The sequence below is a fragment of the Prunus dulcis genome, chromosome 2 (genome assembly GCF_902201215.1).
Source record: "Prunus dulcis chromosome 2, ALMONDv2, whole genome shotgun sequence".
In the NCBI taxonomy this organism is placed as follows: Eukaryota; Viridiplantae; Streptophyta; class Magnoliopsida; order Rosales; family Rosaceae; genus Prunus; species Prunus dulcis.
Genome location: NC_047651.1, coordinates 19,621,808 through 19,641,987, shown reverse-complemented (window position 1 = coordinate 19,641,987; position 20,180 = coordinate 19,621,808). Strand labels below are relative to the sequence as shown.

At 36.3% G+C, this 20,180-nt stretch overlaps 4 protein-coding genes across 6 annotated transcripts; 3 read left to right on the top strand and 1 right to left on the bottom strand.

Annotated features, from left to right (window-relative positions):
- The first annotated feature begins 288 nt into the window (after window positions 1-288).
- On the top strand, window positions 289-3,348 carry LOC117620179 (ribosome production factor 1). The gene is made up of 11 exons (XM_034350316.1): window positions 289-672; window positions 762-842; window positions 982-1,077; window positions 1,162-1,245; window positions 1,334-1,403; window positions 1,582-1,664; window positions 1,911-1,990; window positions 2,226-2,324; window positions 2,435-2,543; window positions 2,853-2,942; window positions 3,071-3,348. Exons 1-11 carry the CDS (start codon window positions 457-459, stop codon window positions 3,119-3,121), a joined length of 1,059 nt encoding a protein of 352 aa, XP_034206207.1. The 5' UTR covers window positions 289-456; the 3' UTR covers window positions 3,122-3,348.
- On the bottom strand, window positions 3,328-4,328 carry LOC117620181. Its single transcript, XM_034350317.1, has one exon. It carries the CDS (start codon window positions 4,304-4,306, stop codon window positions 3,332-3,334), a length of 975 nt encoding a protein of 324 aa, XP_034206208.1. The 5' UTR covers window positions 4,307-4,328; the 3' UTR covers window positions 3,328-3,331.
- A 2,498-nt stretch (window positions 4,329-6,826) lies between these two features.
- LOC117619517 (uncharacterized calcium-binding protein At1g02270-like) lies at window positions 6,827-10,662 on the top strand. 3 transcript variants are annotated; one of them, XM_034349490.1, is made up of 11 exons: window positions 6,827-7,172; window positions 7,268-7,456; window positions 7,552-7,656; window positions 7,800-7,905; window positions 8,519-8,739; window positions 8,839-8,915; window positions 9,065-9,173; window positions 9,276-9,401; window positions 9,666-9,776; window positions 9,852-9,959; window positions 10,098-10,662. In XM_034349490.1, exons 1-11 carry the CDS (start codon window positions 7,170-7,172, stop codon window positions 10,323-10,325), a joined length of 1,383 nt encoding a protein of 460 aa, XP_034205381.1. In that variant the 5' UTR covers window positions 6,827-7,169; the 3' UTR covers window positions 10,326-10,662. The 3 variants fall into 3 exon arrangements, with proteins under 3 accessions (XP_034205381.1, XP_034205384.1, XP_034205382.1); XM_034349493.1 differs by having other exon boundaries at window positions 6,886-7,172; window positions 9,852-9,958; window positions 10,084-10,190; XM_034349491.1 differs by lacking the exon at window positions 9,276-9,401 and having other exon boundaries at window positions 6,894-7,172.
- A 219-nt stretch (window positions 10,663-10,881) lies between these two features.
- On the top strand, window positions 10,882-11,697 carry LOC117618334 (probable ubiquitin-conjugating enzyme E2 25). Its single transcript, XM_034347924.1, has 2 exons — window positions 10,882-10,900; window positions 11,174-11,697. The coding sequence occupies exons 1-2, from the start codon at window positions 10,882-10,884 to the stop codon at window positions 11,695-11,697; spliced, it is 543 nt and encodes a 180-aa protein (XP_034203815.1).
- Window positions 11,698-20,180: the final 8,483 nt, after the last annotated feature.

Below are 20,180 nucleotides of genomic sequence, written 5' to 3'. Positions count from 1 at the left end.
TTGTGGGCCGGACCTTAAGCTCAAATCTTCATAAAATATAGTCAGAAAATTAATATTATCCAAATTCTACAAATGATTTCATTTAGTCAGATTTTATTTTCAGTCACATATTGATTTTATTTTTTGTCATTAAAAAAAAAAGAAACACACACAAAATAGAAAAAGACGTGAAGAAAATGAAATCTCGAAAAAAGTGAGGGTATCAAAATTCAGACAAAAGGCTGGAATTATTATTTTATAATTCAGCACATAATAATTCCAGCCTTGAGCAAAATAAAATAAAATAAAATCCAGCAGGAAAAAAAACACCAAAAGTAAAATAAAATAAAAGAGGGAAATAACTAGATAAACCCTAGTGGCTACTACTGTGGCCGAACAAAAACCCTAACGTGAGGTAGAGGAAGGTGATCTGAGTCTGAGCAAGGTGTGCTATCAATCAATAGAGCAATTGGGAAAATGGGGGGCAATGATAAGAGGAAGCGAAGCGAAAGTGAAGGAGGAGATGAACAACCGATAGAGAAGAAGAGGGAGATTCTGCCGTCGATGATAAAGAACAAGGAGAAGAGGTCGGCGATCCACGCCAAGCTCAAGCAGCAGAAGAAACTCGAGAAGCGCAAGAAGGCCAAAGCTCGCGACGCCGCCGAGAAGCGCGCTCTCGAGCTCGGCGAGGAGGTAATTTTGAATTTTGAATTGGTATTTTAATGATTGATTTTTAGTTTTGGTTTATTTAGCTAATTGCTATTGCTAATTGCGCTCTGTAGCTTCCGGCGAAGAAGATCCCGAAGACGATTGAGAACACCAGGGAATTCGATGAGACTGTTTGTAAGCCCGACGACGAAGAGGTTTCTCTCTCTTGCTTGGTTTTTTGCTTGTCTTTTATTGCCTTGCAATGTAGCAAATCTGAAAGTGATGTTCTTTATGCATAAAAAATAAAATGATGGTTTGCTTAATTTCAGCCTTTTGTATTGTGTTCAATTGCAGCTGTTTGCTGGAAATGATGCCGATGAATTTAGTTCGATTTTAAAGCGCGAAAGGACTCCAAAAATATTAATCACTACTTGCCGTTTCCATTCTTCTGTATGTACTGTCCTCCATGCCCACTTTTTTGTTAATTTGTGTAGGTTATCTTTGGTTTATGGTTTTTTTGTTTTGGGTTTGCAGAGGGGGCCTGATTTAATAAAGGAACTACTTTCAGTGATCCCAAATGCACACTACTATAAAAGAGGAACCTATGACTTGAAAAAGGTGCTTTCTTGTTCGAAAATTTTCCCTTTCCAATATAAAAAACATGAAATTCGAACAATTTATATATGTATGTTTCTATCTTTTGCAGATTGTAGAATTTGCAAATAAGAAAGACTTCACATCTATAATTGTTGTTCACACCAATCGCAGGGAACCAGGTTGGTCCTATCTCATTCTGGAGGTTTCTATAGAATCTTTCTGTCAATATTTGCTCTCTCGGGCTTTTATTCTGATGATAAACTTTTAGGTTGTTGGTGAAGTCACTGAAGTGTTATCTTCCGCTTCTCTTGTTGTTGTGAATTTATCTAACTGTCAGCTATTGTAATAATTTTGTAGATGCTTTCGTAATAATTGGCTTACCTACTGGACCTACTGCCCATTTCAAGCTCTCAAATCTTGTTTTACGCAAGGATATCAAGGTTGGTCACATTCCGTTTTTTGGATTAAGACAAAACTAGTGGTTGACACTGTTGTTACACATACTGCACTGAAGGGTGTTTAACTTTCTTTTTTCACCAATGGAGAGTAAAAAGTGGATACATATTAGAAACTTGTAAACACTTGAACAATACATCCTACAGTTTGTCTAGTCTCCTTGGATTTTCATTCAACTACACTATTAAATAGTTGTTTTGTTTCTTATTCTTTATTTGAAATACCTGCAGAATCATGGAAATCCAACCAGTCATGAGCCCGAGCTTGTATTAAACAATTTTACAACACGCCTTGGTCATCGTATTGGAAGGTTGGGTTCTTTATCTTGTTTAAAACGTTCTCCCAAACTATATGCAATGCATTTTAGTACTTTTAGGTTGGCGCACACCTCATCATATGTGGTCTAAATTGAAATGAGTGCACCGTACTATTCTATTTTTTTCCCTGTACAATTAGCTTTAATAGCTGTTTGATATCTAAATAAGAATGGTATTAATCCACCTCTCCCTTTCTAATGGTTTGCATTGTTGATCCGTTTTCTTCAGATCAATACAGTCACTTTTCCCACAAGAACCAAACTTTCCTGGTCGGCGAGTTGTAACTTTCCACAACCAGCGAGATTTTATATTCTTCCGGCATCATCGGTGTGCTTCTTTGGCATTTTTAAGTTGTTGCAATGAGAAAATATTTTACTATTTATTTTTTCTAAAGCTTCTCTTTTGCTAATGAATACATTGCATTACCATGCGTTCAGGTATATTTTTGAAGCCAAAGAGACTAAACAGACCGAGTCAAAAGGTAAAAAGACCAAGGATGCCAAGGGTGAGAGTGAACCTCAAGGGAAAGTGATTGCCCGTCTTCAGGTTGGTGCCAATCAGTTTATCTTTTCTTCCCTCTCACTTCTTTTTATACATCTTGATCTGTTTGGCCCAGGCCTCACTCCACTACTTGGAAATATCTTTATGCTTTGTTGGTCCTTCACTGTGGTGTGGTTCACAAATGGAAATAGGAAGGGAGAGTACTGACACATGGCCTTCATAGGATGCAGTTTACTAGGATGAAATCATGGATTTAAAAGTTGTCTTTATATACTCTCAGAAACAGTTATAAATGTCCCTTGTCAAAAACATATATGGTTTGTCATTAACACTGTTTCCATCTTAAACACACAGGAGTGTGGCCCTCGTTTCACCCTTAAACTACTCAGTCTGCAGCATGGGACCTTTGATACTAAAGGCGGGGAATATGAGTGGGTTCACAAGGTAGTCCACTTATCAATCAATTTGTTTCTGTATATTGACTTCATAATTTTTTATCTTAAGCAAGTATTCAATAATATCTCTTACTCATAGTTGGCTGTATATTTTTCCCCTACTCATTTGATTTACAGCCGGAAATGGACACTAGCAGGAAATGGAGCAGGAGGAGGTTTTTTTTGTGACTTGCTTTGGAATATTGCTCGAGTTTATCATTGCTGGATTGCAATCTCTGTTTAACAGTTGCTACCCCGTGGCCAGTAGTAAATCAGCCCGGAACATTTTTTATATTTTAAGATCAATTTTGTGCTGCTCAATTCCTATGATTTGCGGTAAATTCTGTATCAAATGTTGGAAAAAGATTAGTAATTGGTGGAAACTCATATTTCTTCTAATCATTTTCTCATTTCTACCTTGCTTGTGTTGCAAACAACCGCTGTCCTACTTTTATACACAGAATGTAGTTGTGTGATGTGAGTGAATGCTGCTCTGATTACATAAAGGCAAATCAAAACAAATATACCTCCAAAAGCAGCAACTCGCAACACCAATCTCTCTGGTGGGGTGTTTGTGGTTAGATAAGCACAATCTATGATTATCAAAATCCAGCTTGAACTCCCGAGCAAAGACCTAATCAGTATGAACTTTCCTCTTTTTGTTCCCCCAAGCCGGCATATAATCCTCCAACACAGGGTGCCCACAACCAAAAAAGTGGTCAATGACCATCCCCTGTAGGATATTAATGTTCCTCCCACAATCAAAACCTCTTTACGACACACACAAGATGCACACTCACCTGAAAAAGTTGATGAGACTAGAGCGTCAAAACCAGTATAGTAGGGTAAGATGACAGAATCCAAGTATATGCTTGCATGCAAAATTCCAGAGATGGTTGATGTCTCAAAAATCACATACTTGATGTCTGTTTCTGCTCCATTGTCGAAGGTTAGAGCAGAAATCAGAACCAGCAGGAGGATTGCTGGACCGGTGCATGAGAGAGGAAAGGCAGAGTTTATCCGGTGGCCCTTGGCTAAGGCCAAGATGATCAGTGGAAGAGCAATTGGACCGGAAGGTAGCAAGTACCTTTTTGACTGACTAAAACTTTGACCTCTACCTGATATGTGCATCACCATAATGACCAGGGTTGCCAAGTACGAAGCTGCTGCAAAGAAAAGAAGCAGAAAATCCACAGCAGGCGAGTAGTTTCCTGGGTAAACACTGTCACAGAAGTAGTGGTAAGGGCAATTGATCGGATCCAAGGTTTCCTCCACCTGCCATCTTGTACATTTGAGAAATGTTAACCGGATATCTTCCACGGTCCATTCGGGTTGCCATGCTGCATATTCGGGTCGTAAGACGTTCCAATTCATTGCAGTTTTAGTTGAAACTGTGTTTCTTCCTGCGCCCCTCAGTTTCACAAACAAACATCTATATATATATATGTGTATATATCTCCCAGGACATGAATGTTGGGTTTTGCTCTAAAAAATTAAAACTTGGCTATTTGTTAGTTGAGATGTTTCTGCTAAAGGTGAACCGGATGAAGAAAGATCAACCAACTATTCTTGCGTTTCCTCATCCGTACATGACCATTGGGTTTATTTTATTGCAAGGGAAACCATTTATATTAAGAAAAATGTAGCCAGAGGTTACTCTTCATAAATGGTGTTGCTATAGACAACGGGATCTAGCCCAATGAAATTTTTTTTTGACTTACAGTCTAGTGGTTTTAAGTTTGAATTTTCATGGCACCTTGGTAGCGTGTGTGTGAGAAACCTCCCATCTTGCAGTTTAGATTATCGCTTGTATTTAAAACAAAAATGGTGTTGCTATTAGTTTGACAACTTAAGCTTTCTCCAATGTGATTTGCTTTAGAAATACCATATTGGGATTTTATTTTCTTGGTACGTTTTGATGGGATTGAACTAATAATATATCATAATCCTATTCCTTTTCTGCCCCCTCTTCAACCATCGACTTATATTGTCATCTACTTATTATATTGTGATTTTTTTTGTAGTTACTAAAGAAAAGTAAACACAAAAAAAGTTTGGGATTGATAGAAAATGGCCTCAAAATTGAAGATATATTTTGTAATGAATTGAGTGGCAAGGTCAAGTGGGTGTGTAGGTTAAATCGAGCAGGAATAAGGGAGGGTGACTGGTTGAGGCAACTTGCTTCCAAAGGGAATGTGCCTGTTGGGTTTGGTAGGTGATTGCAAATTGGCAACTAAATATTGGTGATGGATTAGCAAAGTAGTAGGAGGGGTGGAGTTTTTTTTTAAAAGTTTTAAATAAATATTTTTTATTTGGGTTTAATTTGGTTCTAAGCAAAGGGTTTTAAAACACAAAGTTATTAGAATTTGAACCCCAGCTGAGTCTATAAATATATAGAGAAGAGAGTGAGAGTGCGTATTTGTTAAGATGCTGACGAATGCTACTATGGAATAGTTTATAACAAGCTTTGGTGGTGAAGGCCTGCAACTTTTGTGAATTATATTTATATCAAGTGGCGGAGCTAGAATTGTAAAGTTTAGGAGGCCGAAGTAGAAAATACAAGTATATAAAACACCTAAGTATTCAATACTTACATGTTTAGAGCTAAATATTTCTAATTGAGTCATGTTTAATTTGTTTTTGAGGAGATTTTAACTTAAATTCTAAGTTGTTTATTACAAATTCTATATATTATATATAATATAATAGAGGAGTGATAAAAATATGGGGAGGCCAGGGCCACTTCAGGTCTAGGAGTGGCTCCGCCACAAATTATATCAGCTTTGGATATGATCTAAGAAATTTCAGTTCTATATTGTTATTATTATCACTCACTACTATATTACGTGCTATATTAGAAACACCTTAGGTTCAACGTTCGAAGTCTGGCCTTTATGCTTGAATTATCGACTAATTGATAGTCTAAGAATACTTCTTGATTTAATGTTAAAAGAGATTACGAGTTCGAGTGTTCTTACTAACGACTAATAGCCTATAGAGTGATCCTATTGGCCAACTATAGAGCACACAGATTTGATGTAGAATATAGAGTGATCCTTTCGAACACAATATAAGTCGTTGATTTAATCCTATCTTAATCCTATCTTCTTTTTTCCTTTTCTCGTTATGGCCGAAAAAAATCTCAGTTCTCCCATTCTTTGTACAAAGATTGCCGCTGTGCAAAATGTGACATCTGGCTTAGTCCTTGGGAGGAGATGTTATGATAGTAATGCAAGTGGTTTAAGCAAATCCATTTAACAAAGAAAAAGATTGGAAGAAAGAAAGGTAACGGCCCGACAAACAGACAGGCACTACCGACACGCTTTCTTCTCAACTTTTGCGCGTTCACTCGTCTTTTTATGTAGATCCGTATATATAAAGATGCATTTTTTTAAGCTTTCGGTACAAAGATTTCTGTGACACTGAACGATGTATTTTTGTTGCTTGTGCCCCACTCATGGGTTTGATTCAATGTCATGTGGCTACTCAATACGCAAAGTATTTGTAATTTCTTATATAAATTTATATTAATGGTAATTAGCAGTTAGGTATAATGTATAAGTCTTCTCATTTAAGATTGTAGGTTTACTCGGGTATTGATAATAAGAGTAACCAATTTTTTCTTAAACTTTTCTTTATTAATTTTTTTTTGTATTTTAAATTATTTAACGTATTTATTAATGTATCCGAAATTTTAGGTTGGATTCCCATTATTGCTTGTCTCTATCAAAAAGACACAATGAATGAGTAAGCTGGGATCCATTGTTCAAGGAAAAGTAAATGCTAGTTAATGTTGGAGTAGGGTACAAACTATTGCAAAGCAAATGGTTGTTTTCATTATGTAAAGTGATAAAATTGAGGAATGGTTTATAATTATACAATAAGATTGCAATTATTTTACAGCACAATGTCTAGCTGTACAGCCTCCGCATATTCTTGTTTAAAGATAGAAGCAGAACCTTCGGTTTTGGCCCCCACCACCGCCGCTGGTTTCATTTCTATCCTCAACACGGACGACAAAACCATCGAACTTTATTCATCACCCGTCTGCTATAAGTAACGCAGGACATGGTAATCTAGTGCACTGCTTTTCGATCTCAGACTGCAACTACAAACTTAGGAAAGATTGGAATTTGGAATCAAACCCATCACTCGCTTTTATAATCTTGTTTAAAATCTACTCCAAATTTAGCAAATTTTGCATCAACAACAGTGACAGTGGCAAGGATTTTTTAACATGGTATGTCAATGTTAAACCCCTTTCTCTCTCTCTGTAGCTAGATTGGATTTGGTTTCCAGGAAAGTTATTGGGTACTGAAAATTTGAGAATTTCAGGTTGCGGGTTCTAATGCTGCGAAGCTCAATCTTAGAGAAAGTGAGAGCCTTTCAAGAAGCTATAGTAGCGGCTGTGTATCAGTTTCGTCAATGACAGAGCCAAATCCAGAGACTTTGACAGGGTCTTGCTTAGTTTCGTGCACCACTTTCAATATTTTGGCTCCCATTTACAAAAGACTCGATCAACAGGTCTTATTCTATCCCATTTTTGCTTGTAACTCTGCCAAGTTTCTTACTTTATTTGATTTTGTATACTCAATTTCTTTGTGGTATGTGTGAGACAGAATCAAGGCCTTCGAGAGAGCCAGTTCAGAGCATTCTGGGTGGCCAGGAACCAGAGGATTTTGGATTGGTTGCTCTATGAATCTTCTGCAATTATATGTCTCCAGGTGATACTTGCAAACCGTTTTGCTTTTGTTTGCTGAATTTCTGCCTAGACTTGTATCTGTGAACAAAGTGAAATTCTTTAAGGTTTAAAGGGCACGGCCCTTTCAGACCGTTTGTGCTGACTATCCCCGCTTTGCAAAAATAGGAGTTTTGGGTTGGAAATGAAGAATTTGTGAATATGTACCTGGAGAGGCTTGGGGATGCAGGCTATAGTGCCTTCAAGCTTGCGCGAACGAACAACCGTGGAGATGGTATATTTCTATCTTTAATCGATCCCTTAATGTCAGTTTTAACACATTGGACTTATCTGATATCTTTCAATTTTATTTAAATCTCATTATCTCATTATTTCATAGGTAAAATTCGTGATTGTGTTCATATTCGTATGTTAATCCCAACTTTAATATTAGACAGATGCTGAATAACTTGAAAGTTCTGACAAAATTTTTACATTTTTCAGCACACATTTAGTTTAATGTGATGGATTCAACATTCATGTTTCATGCATCTGCGAGCTTCTTCACAACACTTTCCGTTTGGATTGGGTTTTTCTTTCATATGTTTTTTCCCCAGCACTATTTTCTCCCATACCCTTCTATTTTGTCAGAAGTCAAAGATATAGGAGTTATTCTGCCATTGGTTCGCTATAAATATCAGCTGGATTTTATCCTTAGCCTAGCAATTCCAAAGTAGTTGTGCCTTACTTGCAAACTTGTCTTCAAGTTTAGTATCAGTTATATGGGTTTCTAATATTACTGTTATCAAATTTGTTTGTAGCTCAGAAATAATGTCATGATTGAAATGAACGTTTTAAAGTACTACTTGTTGTTCTGTGGCTTGACTTATTGTGTCTTCTCTATACAGGTTTGCTCACTGCTGTGCGAAGAGACTGCTTTAGGGTTCTAAACTATCGAGAGTTGCACTTTAATGATTTTGGAGACCGTGTTGCTCAGTTGTTACATGTTCAGTTAGCTGCCCCCTTTTCACAAAACCAGAAAGGCAATGTTCAGCAAGAAATGCTAATTATGAATACGCACTTGTTATTTCCTCACGATTCCAGTCTCTCAATAGTAAGATTGCATCAGGTATTCAAAATTTCCATGAAGTTCAACTTTTGTGCATATCATGCTGTATAGCTGCACTAGGAATCACACTAACCTTCATATCTTGTAACTTTTGAATAGGTTTACAAAATTTTGCAATTTGTGGAATCTTATCAGAATGAAAACAAACTAAACCCCATGCCCATCATACTCTGTGGGTGAGTCTCCTGTCTTGTCTTTCTTAGTTAATTAATGTTCCATGACAAAAGATTTCTTAGTTAATGAAATGGGGTTATCTCTGGTTGTATTCTTTTGTGTAGAATGCTCATTCTTATATTTGTATTCTTTTGCGTAATGCTCGCTGCAGTGACTGGAATGGAAGTAAGCGTGGCCATGTGTACAAATTCCTTAGATCTCAGGGGTTTGTATCAACATATGATACTGCTCATCAATATACTGATGCAGATGCTCACAAGGTAGGTGGTTTTTGGATTTCAATTTTTAAGTCAGTGATTTACTTGGCTGCCACAATGCTCATCATTTGTATTAACTGAATATTTGTATTTTATATCCTACAGTGGGTTAGCCACCGCAATCATAGAGGAAACATCTGTGGTGTCGACTTCATTTGGCTTTGTAATCCCAATAAGTCACGTAAACCACTAAAGACTAGTTGGTGTGAAGCTGTTTTTGGTATATTAAGGGTGAGCAATTCGTTGACCATTTTCTATATTAGTTCCTTTAAAATCATCCGTTCACCTTTTCTCTACCTACTTCTAATTCCTTGCCACAAAAAGGAGAGAACTCGTAGTTCATGTTAGATATGTAGTGCATATAAGCTCTGTTTGAAAAACTTCCAAAATGATGCATTCTATATTATAGTGCATGCAAGCTCTGGTTAATCGTGTAGACAGTTTCCACATCCTATGCTGATTATCTTTTTCTTTTTTTCCTTGTGGGGTTTCCAGCGGCAGCTCCGAAAAGCTTCAATGGCTGAAAATGATGCATTTGCCTTTTTGAAGGGTGATAGCCATGGTGATTTTATTACATCCTCAGCTTTCTTTGAAGCACTCCATCAGGTTCGTTCTATTAGCCAATAAACAAAATAAAGTTCAAATGGAAAGATAAGACTTTCTCATATAGGCATTTTGCAGGTTAATTTAATTGGTCAACCTTCGGGACTGGGTTTCCAGGAGACAAGGGATCTCTGGATCCAAGCAGATGTTGATGCAAACGGTGTTCTTGATTATGAAGAATTTAAGGTATGCATGCATAAATTGTGGGATATTGTTTTCATATATTTTCAGTTTTGAACTTGCATTAGCATTGCCCTTATGTAATAGTCATTCCAAAGTATTATTATTAACACCTTCTTGTGCCTAAAACGATTGACATTGCAGAATAGGATCTGGATATCTACAGTGTCAGAGGAAAAGGAAAACCTTAATGGAAGTAGAGAGGAGTCCATACGAGGCACAGAGGACGCCCTTGGATTCAACGTGAAGAACGCAGTTCTGTACCCCCGTGAGGCAGAAAAGGGAATATGGCCTGAAGATTATACTCTTTCTGATCATGCCCGACTCTCCGTTGTACTCTCACCAGAAAGGATGTGGTGTTCTCAGTCATAAACCATACTTAAAATTGTTGATAAACATATAGTAGAGCAGAGAGGAAAATTGCATATCTGTAGGGAATGTGTATAGCCAACAGAGAAACGTCCCTTCTGGGCTACTTGTGTTTGTGAATTCAATTTTCTGGAAGTATGGCCTGGGAAAGAGAGAAAATAGCAATTTAGATTTGGGAATTTTCTGTATGATAGTCTTCATTCTCGCAACTGTGTCTTGCCAGCCTTAGCCAAATTTTTCAGGCAAGGAGCTGGAACATGTGTGCTGCTGTCAGCTGTAACGTGTTATGATTACCAGAAACAACTGGATTTTTGAAATCCTAAGTATGACTTGATGATGTGATTAGTTTTTGACTTGTTGCTTCAAAATCATAGCAAGAGACAGGACAAAAGCTAATAGCAGCATAGGAAGGAACTATGGTATATAACAGACAATCGTTTGTAGCAGATCACAAGGGATGTGTATGCTGGATGATACATCGCAAGTACTTAATCAAGAAGAAACTCCGACCTTACATTATTAGTGGGGACACAAGAAAAAATGATGGACCCACAATCACATGAAAGATGCAGGCTCAAGTTTGCTTCTTTATCTGCCCAAGAACAGTCTAAATTTGGAAGACGCCAATCCTAATTCTGATAAAGTAAAATGACCATGGTTGCATCAAAGAATCATGCAATCTAGGAAGATTAGGTACGCCAATCCTAGTTGTAGTAAAATCATAGAGCATTTTCTAATTACACTGCTCATTTAAATAGAATCCATCTAGAAAATGGTCTCATATTTCAGTAAAAGATGTGATTAGGAAAGAAATATATATATATATATATATATATATTATATATTGGCAGAGGAGTGGAAGATTCCGGAGAAGCACCTCACGGACTCCATGTACGTGCGCGCCTATGAGATCCGCATCGACCTCTTCAGGGCTGTCGTCGTCGTCGGAGCCTCCGGCACTCCCTACCACGACGCGCTCTTCTTCTTTGACATTGCCTTCCCCTTCGATTACTCGACCCACCCGCCTGAGGTCCACTACCACTCGTTCAGGCTGAGGCACAACCCGAACCTCTACGCGAGCGGGTATGTTTGCCTCAGCCTGCTCAACACCTGGCTAGGAAAGGGGAAGGAGAAGTGGGACCCATCTCAGTCGACGATCCTACAGGTTCTGGTGTTGATCCACGGCCTGGTTCTCAACAAGGAGCCCTACTTCAACGAAGTGGGAGCCGGGAACCGATTTGGATGCGAGGCGTCTCAGGCCTACAACGAGAAAATCTTCATTTTGACTTGCAAAACGACGCTGTATTTGCTCCGAAGGCCGCCGCTGAATTTCAAGGCTTTCACCGCCGCGTTCTTATTTGGGGAGTGGAGCTAAGCTCACTCACCATAAAATATTTCATTCTAGTACGAACAGAACCCATCTATAAAATGGGTCTCGTATTTCGGTACGCAAAAGATGTATGTATGAATATAGTCCATATAATTTTTACAAATTCTATCAAATATTGATGGAAAAAAAAGAGATAGATAGTCTAAAATATCGATAATATCGACTAAATATCAAGGATAGTAATGTTTTTTCGAGTCGCAGATATTTCGGAACATATCCATATACATATCGTATAAATATCGATAATATTGAAAAATATCAATGTCGATAATTTCGCTCATACTTCAGCAATATTTTGTCAAAATATCGCAATAATATCGAAAATATCAATGTAATGGAAAAAAAAAAAAAGGAAGGGAAAAAAACACAAAGCACACACACAAAAGGGATTCGAATCCCTGCCATTCCATTCCTCTAACGCCTTAACCACCATGTTGCTTATGTTGTTGTGATAATAAGCAAAGAGGAACTCTATGGTACTAAGTCACTTACATATCTTACCATACAATGTATAAAGTTTAAAATATTGTGGTAAATAATTGTATATAAATGATTATGGGGTGTTTAATCTTCTTTCATTAATTACTACATATTTTTTACACTCACAGTGTTTGTCAGCTCGCTATATAATCAACTTAAATCAGTTAAACCCATCATGCAATGCATTTCCTTCCTTTTTTTTTGTGATAAACTAATAGATAATTGACTAAATAAATATCATCCAAAGTTTCAATAAAAAATTTCAAGTTTTTCTTATAATTACTGCGGTTTACTGATATTTCCATAGAAATTTCCGTACTTTTAGACTACTGATATTTCTGATATCATCGATATTTTAGACATTGAGTTGAAGGATGTTTCACACCTCAAATGCTATGTATGAGTCATGATACGAGGGAGATTCTAACTTTAAACCTTTTCCAAGACCCACTACTACGCTACATTTGTTGGTGATATAATAGGACAAAGTAGGTGAACAACCCAAAATTGGAAAGAATGCCACACGTGAAAACTAAAATTCACCGGACAATGTCATGTCATCACTTAATCGTCAAAATACGTACATACTCACTAGTTATCTGACTTGAAATTTAATTAATTTCTCCGAAATATGGAACTGAGAGTTGGAGGAAATATCTTGTGGGTGCTCAAATATTTTGATGATACAATATCTGTATTAAGATAGGAGAAATTGCTTTGACATAAAAGAAAAAACTACTGAAGATGAATTGATGGCTACACATGCATGTGCAGGAAGAAGGGGAAACTGAAGAGACTCTTCACGGTTTGGGCCTATAATTTTTGATGAAATTCTTTATTTATTACACTTAATAAATATTTGATATTAAAGAGACAGCTGAGATTATATCGGAAAAAAAGGGAGGAGAGAGAAAATCATTTATTCTATTTTTATGGGAGAGAAAAATCATTGTCTTGTTTTGTTGGAGACAGCCAAAACCTCATCAGCATTGGGGCAGCATTAGATTAGATTCTCATCCACCCAATCAGGATTTAGATCCCCGATGATCGCATAATCTCATCACCGAGATAAGAGCTTTGACCATCTGCAACCATTGGACCATCATCAGTTGTGAAGCGTGCATTGGCCCGCAACTCTTGATCATAGGGTTTAGGGTGATAAAAGCGTTCATCATCACCGATCATTTCAAAATCATCAATACCGAAATCATCACAAATCATCAAGTGACTGTGGCCGCCAATTTCCATATTGATTGGATGAGACTTCCTAACTCTGCTATCATTATAATGATTAAGGTTCGTCTTTCGACTTCTCTTAATGTCAGACCCATCTTCGCGCTGCCGATGAACAAAATTAGCAAATGTTGCATAATATTACAAACTTAAATATGTATTTGAGTTGTTAACTCACTTGTTCCTCTTCTTTTCCTTTCTTCTTGGCTGGTTCTTCTTCGTACATGATATATCTGACGACTTTACCAACAGATCGGAAGGTCCATTTTGTTCCTTGCTTCCGGTAATACTGCATGAATCATTTCAGTATCTTTAGAAAATATACAATTAGTCTCCGAACGACAAATTGATCGTTGGATTTGAATACTTTCTATAAGATTGAGTTTAGGCATGATATCTGAACGACAAATCAATTAGTCAAATTACCATGTCAGAATTTTTTCCATTGGATCTCCATCTCCGCTCAATACTCCAGCCTTCAAGTCTTTGAAAGAAAGAGAACTTGCGTTTGGTCTGAGTATTTGGATTCTGGTTTGCCTCTGGCGGCACCAACTGTAGGCAACCACATACAAAAAATTAGGACAGCCGACATCTTCTCTCTCTCTCTCTCTCTCTCTCTCTCTCTCTCTCTCTCTCTCTCTCTCTCTCTCTCTCTCTCTCTTTCTTTTCACATGCAGATTAAAGCTGTATATACCTTGTGAACGTCAAGATAAATACTCTAACTTGTAATTCAACATCATGTAAGAAACACTATGTGAAAACAACATTATAGCTATTGATATTCGTGGCACAAGATCAGAGTGGCTAAATGCACTATTAATTAGTGCCTAGTAGTTAAAGGGGCACGAATAATGGATTGTTGTTAGGTATATATTATTAGACACCTATAGTGTTTTTAATTATCTCATCATGTGCCATGAATGTCAGTAACTAGTGTATATGTATAAAAATATAGTAATGCATGCCATGGCTCCTGGCCAGAGTTTTTACATATTAAAGTCTAAAGTACAAACACGGATACGAATACTGTGTTACGATATGATACGATATAGGGATATTGTAAATTTTCAAAAACTAGGATAAGATATGTCATGGATATGGTTATTAAAAATATATATTAATAAATATATATATAACTTAAAACAAATTTTAAATGAATAAACAATTGAAAATTATGCATTTTGGGCTTTCTTTTCTGATTATTTACATTTTTAGGCATGCATGCATGGCTTTTTTCACCTAAACATATCATTATCCAGAGCCCATTTTAATCCTATTGCTTAAGACCCAACCATAAACAGATCTATGAAAAAAAAATATATATTACAAATTCTGTTTTAGCAGACGATGCCATCCCAATCAAGACGATGACGTCAAGATCTATGAAAAATATATATAATACAAATTAGAACAGTACACCTTCTTCCTCTCTCTCTCTCTCTCTCTCTCTCTCTCTCTCTCTCTCTCTCTCTCTTCACACGTAGATTAAAACTGTACATACCTTCTCAACGTCAAGACCATCCCCATCAAAAGCTTCCGGCAGTTTGAAACGCACTTCAGTTAATTGACCAGCCAGAGCGGTGGGCCCTCGTGATCTTCTAGTTGCTTCCTGTAACTTGAAATAAAAAAGCAAACTTTGTGAGTACTTACTGTGATCTTGTAATTGACCAGCCTGAGTTGCTTCCTGTAACTTGAAATAAGATGGCTATTGCCTATACATATATATTATAGATTTATATATTGGATCATAACCGGCGCATCTGTGAGTATGATTGGCCTTCGAGTAGACGGGGATTTTAATTCAGACGTAGAATCCTGAAAAAAGAAAAGAAAAAAATTTAAAGAGTTCTGGATATGGTAATCAAGTTAACCACATTATCATACAAGAAACAAACTTACAGCAACACTTTCTTTCAGGGTTTTGAAGAGGTTGTGCAACTTCTCATTAATTTGAGCATTGGAGCTTTCTAGTTGCCCAGTGTTGTTAAAGCCTATGCCAAAAACTACAGGTGCCAGCTCATCAACGATAGAAAATGGTAGTGAAATGTTGTTGTTTGAGGAGCTAGACATCTTGACACAGAGAGAGAGAGAGAGAGAGAGAGAGAGAGAGAGAGTTGTGAGGGCTAAAGAAGGGAGAAAAGGGGTAGCAAAGCTAAACCAATGGAGGTAAGAGCTCAAATGCACCTGGAATATATTTATAAAGAAGAGAAAACGTCCCATTCTTTTGGGAGTGATTCTTAAGAGAAAAGGTATACAACGATTTGACGTGTCTTATATTTTGTCCAATTCTCAGAACGTAACAACAATATATATCTGAGTCAAGTGATCTAACTAACTTAGATAACGCTCCACTCGCTTTCATGCACGTTCTCAATTGGCAACCTTTTCCCTACGCCTACCTTTTCTACTCCTCCGTTCAGTGTTTGTTTTCACTTGTACTTTTCCAAGATGAATGAAAAGAGAGTAAATTTCATTAATACCATGAAGCATTGGCTATAATCAAGGTCCAAAATATCGATGATATCGAAAATATCGATAATCCAAAATATAGAAATTTCGATGGAAATATCGGGATATTATCGATATAAATAAAAATGGAATAAAAACCATAGAAATTGTAAGAAAAACTTGAAATTTTTTATTGAAACTTTGGAGGATGTTTATTTAGTCAATTGTCTATTAGTTTATCACAAAAAATTGAAAGGAAATGCATCGCATGATGAGTTTAACTAATTTAAGTTGATTATATAGCGAGCTGACAAACACTGTGAGTGTAAACACCATAATCATTTATATATAATGATTTACTACAATATTTTACACTTTATACATCACATGGTAAGAGACATGAGTGACTTAATACCATATAGAGTTCTCATTTGCATATTATCACAAAAACATAAGTAATATGGTGGTTAAGGCGTTGGAAGCCTGAAATGACAGGGGTTCGAATACTCTTTGCGTGTGTAGTTTGTGTTTTTTTTTTTTTTCTTTCTTTCAATACATCGATATTATAGCGATATTTTAACAAAATATTGTTGAAATATGAACGAAATTATCGACATCAATATTTATACGATATGTACATAGATACTTTTCGATAATTTTAGATTATGGGAATGGGTCACTAATTCTTTATCTGTGGGATGAAATCCGAAACCCCTCGTCTTCTGCTGCTGCTGCTGCTGCTCTGCTGATGAGGATCATGCCTTTTGTAATGTGAGAACGTTACAATTTTTTTTATTGGATTAATTGAATTGTCCGTGTATTTTTCTGTCAAGTGTTGATTTGCTGACAACAGAATTGTACGGAATTGATTGCAAAGTTTTCGGCATATGGTGGACCTCAACCACCCACTCTAACCGTGTGAAATTAAATGCATGGCTCTGTCGTGTTTCAGTATGGCTGTGTCGTGTTTCAGTATAGCCGTCACATAGCGAGTTTATATTTACTAATTCAATCATGTGATAATAGTATATCCATTTATCTATATATATAAAGTAAAAGATAGATAATGATGAAATATTTAAAATATTTAAAAATATTCTTGTTTAATTCAAATATTGAGAATTGAAATTATTAATTAAATGAGAATAATATAGTAAATTCACTTTTTTCATATTAAAAAAATTAAAATTAAAAACAAAATTAAATAGTAGGTCTTACTTCTAAGGAACATAACTACCCATATTATCTTCAAAAAAGGTACATGAAGAAGTTAATTATTTTGTGCCTAGGATTCTCATTTTCCTCTTGCCTTATCGTTTATCTTTTGGGCAACAATGTGAATTGTGGCAAATTTTAAAATCGCAAAAAGGATTTTGGTGTGGGGCCTTTTGAATTGTCTGGGCGTTTGGAGTCAGAGAGGTTGTCTACCCCGTAGGGGCCAAAGTCAAGAATATCATAACGTGACATAAAAAGAGAGATGCTAGAGATCCCCAGCATCATATGGACCCCAAAGATTGATTCTATCAATTTGCCTCTGAAAACCTACACACTATAGTTTCAATGTGGTTTTTTTTCTAAACAATTGTCATCAATTATGTGGATGACTGATGCTAATAAAATCTTCGGATTAAACCTATGCCAAATATTTTAAATAAATATAAATATTATTGAACTTGGGTGATTGATTGAATTCGTAGTATAGAACTCGAAAATATTTGTTAATTAGGTTTGACCACTGAGCATGATCATAGTATTAAATGCCGATATTTTCGCCGATATTTCGGCGAAAATATCGTTTTTTTGGGCAGACGATATTTTGGCACATAACCTTCTATTTATCGTCAATATATCGATAATTTCGACGATATTTTCGAGGATATTTCGGCTGCGATATTTTCGTTCAATATTCTCTTTCAAATGGTCAATATATCGCGATATTATCGATAATATCGCGATAACATCGCGAGATGAAATTTCAAAAATTAAACATGTAAAACTCCCTCACCTGGCATGCTGGGGCTCGAACCCAGCCCCCTTGCGAAGTTGGCAGCCTCTTAACCATTGCACTGGTCGTCAGTTTGTGTTTATTGTCTATGTAATCTAATATATATAATAACTAATGGCGAGCTGGTTTTAAAATGTAAAATATTGTAGTAAATTATTATATATAAATGATTGTGGTGTGTTTAATCTTCTTTCATTAATTACTACATATTTTCTACACTCACAGTGTTTGTTCGCTATATAATCAACTTAAATTAGTTAAATCCATCATGCAATGCATTTCCTTCCAATTTTTTGTGATAAACTAATATATAATTGATTAAATAAGCATCCTCCAAAGTTCCAATAAAAATTTTCAAGTTTTTCTTACAATTTCCGTGGTTTTTATTCAATTTTTATCGATATCGATAATATCCCGATATTTCCATCGAAATTTCCGTGTTTTTGGACTACCGATATTTCCGATATCACCGATATTTTAAACCTTGAGCATGATGATGTGTGTAAATAAAGAATTTAGAAAACAATGGCTAGGCAGTGTGACTTTGTATAAAATAAATGATGTACGTGAGGGAGCCTTGATTGGAGAGCACCTGCACTTGTGAGCAACCAGTGGCAGTTTAGAGGCCGGTTTGACATTTGACATTTGACCAAAAAAAAAAAAAGGAGAAAAAATTGAAGAACCCACACACTCCCACTCACGAGAAGCTTCCTATCATGAAGCAATTCTTTAGTATGGCGTTGGAGCAATGAAATAGCAGCGTTTGAATCCACTTTGGGCGTGTGCTTTGTGTTTTCTTTTTTCTTTTTTTATTACATCGATATTTTCAATATTTTAGTGATATTTTGACCAAATATTGCTGAAGTGTGAGCGAAATTATTGACATCAATATTTTCTTATATTATCGATATTTATATGATATGTGTATGGATACGTTCCGAAATATCCATGACCCGAAAAATTATAATATCCTCGATATTTTGTTGATATTATCAATATTTTGGACTATGGTTGTGAGTATTGGTTTTTTCTCCTTTGCACCGACAAAACAATCCACCCTTTTTGTTTGGTTTTTTGTTCTTTTGTCTTCTGTGGTGAACTTGCGGGGGAAGGGGAAATCCCAAACAAACAAAACAAACTAACCAATACAAATCAAGCAGGGCCTAGACACCCCTAACAAATCATCCACCAAAGAAGTCCCAACCCAACTTGGAGCCTCATCAAAAATGCCTAAACAATCCACCTTTTTGACTTTGAGGAATGCTGGTATCTTTTTGGTGTTTGTCATGTACTTGTGTTAAGATTGCATTAATCTTTGTTTTATGTCGCTGTTCTTTGCCAAGTTGGCTGCTTCTACTTTCCATATTCTCCCCTTTTCTTTTGGATTAAAGATTCATCCAAAGATTTTGCATATTTCAAGAACTTGTCAAATTGCAAATCATTGATTAAAACTCTAAATTTGTTTCTTCACTTTTTCTCACTTCGTTACATGTTGAAGTGCAGGATCTCCTGATCAAAATCAGGACAGTATCCAAGGAGTAGTAATTAATGTACAACATAAGCAATACTTTTTAGGAATTTGCTTAAATTCTTCCCCACGTCAAAAACATGCACAAAACAAAACTATTAAGCCAAAGCCACTCACCACAAGTCACTTGGCATTAGAGGTGTCAAATGGGACGGGCCGGTCCAGCACGGCACGAGCCCAGTCCGTTTAAATAAGGCACGGCATGGCACGACACGAGCACGAATATTAATGGGCCGTGTTCGGCACGGCACAAAAACTTGAGCTGGGCCGGGATCAAAAAATGAGGTCCAACGGATCGGGCCGGCCCATGGCCCGAGCACGCTTCAAGCACGGCACGAGCCCAAGCACGGCCCATTTAACATTTTTTTCTTTCTCAAAAGTCAAAATGCAATAATTTGACATCTAATGTCATTGTTTATATGTTTTTTATAAAATCATAAATATATATTTGATGTATTTCATTTTAGGAAAATTACTTGGGTCCTTAATTAATTAAACATATCAACTACAAATTAATTAAACAACATTGGACTTGATATCTAATCAGTATATATGACATATACGTTTCTCTTATAACCAAAGCAAGACATTTTTTCACATATAAAATAATAAGTTGTTTAAAGATGAAAAGTTTAAGTGGACTTTGTGGAGTTGGACAATTTTTGCCCTCCGCTATTTCATATTGTTTGGATGTTTGATTGATTAACGTTTTCAAATAATTCATCATTTCTTGCCTCTAATTATATTTTTAATGTTTATAATTTGCATTATTTA

Bases quoted from the DNA above. Each gene is read 5' to 3' on its own strand.
- LOC117620179 (XM_034350316.1), top strand. From the start codon at position 457: ATGGGGGGCAATGATAAGAGGAAGCGAAGCGAAAGTGAAGGAGGAGAT. The intron at 1,078-1,161 runs GTATGTACTGTC...TTGGGTTTGCAG, and splicing joins CTTGCCGTTTCCATTCTTCT to AGGGGGCCTGATTTAATAAA. The intron at 1,404-1,581 runs GTTGGTCCTATC...ATAATTTTGTAG, and splicing joins CACCAATCGCAGGGAACCAG to ATGCTTTCGTAATAATTGGC.
- LOC117620181 (XM_034350317.1), bottom strand. From the start codon at position 4,306: ATGAATTGGAACGTCTTACGACCCGAATATGCAGCATGGCAACCCGAA.
- LOC117619517 (XM_034349490.1), top strand. The intron at 7,457-7,551 runs GTCTTATTCTAT...TGTGTGAGACAG, and splicing joins ACAAAAGACTCGATCAACAG to AATCAAGGCCTTCGAGAGAG. The intron at 9,777-9,851 runs GTTCGTTCTATT...GGCATTTTGCAG, and splicing joins TCTTTGAAGCACTCCATCAG to GTTAATTTAATTGGTCAACC.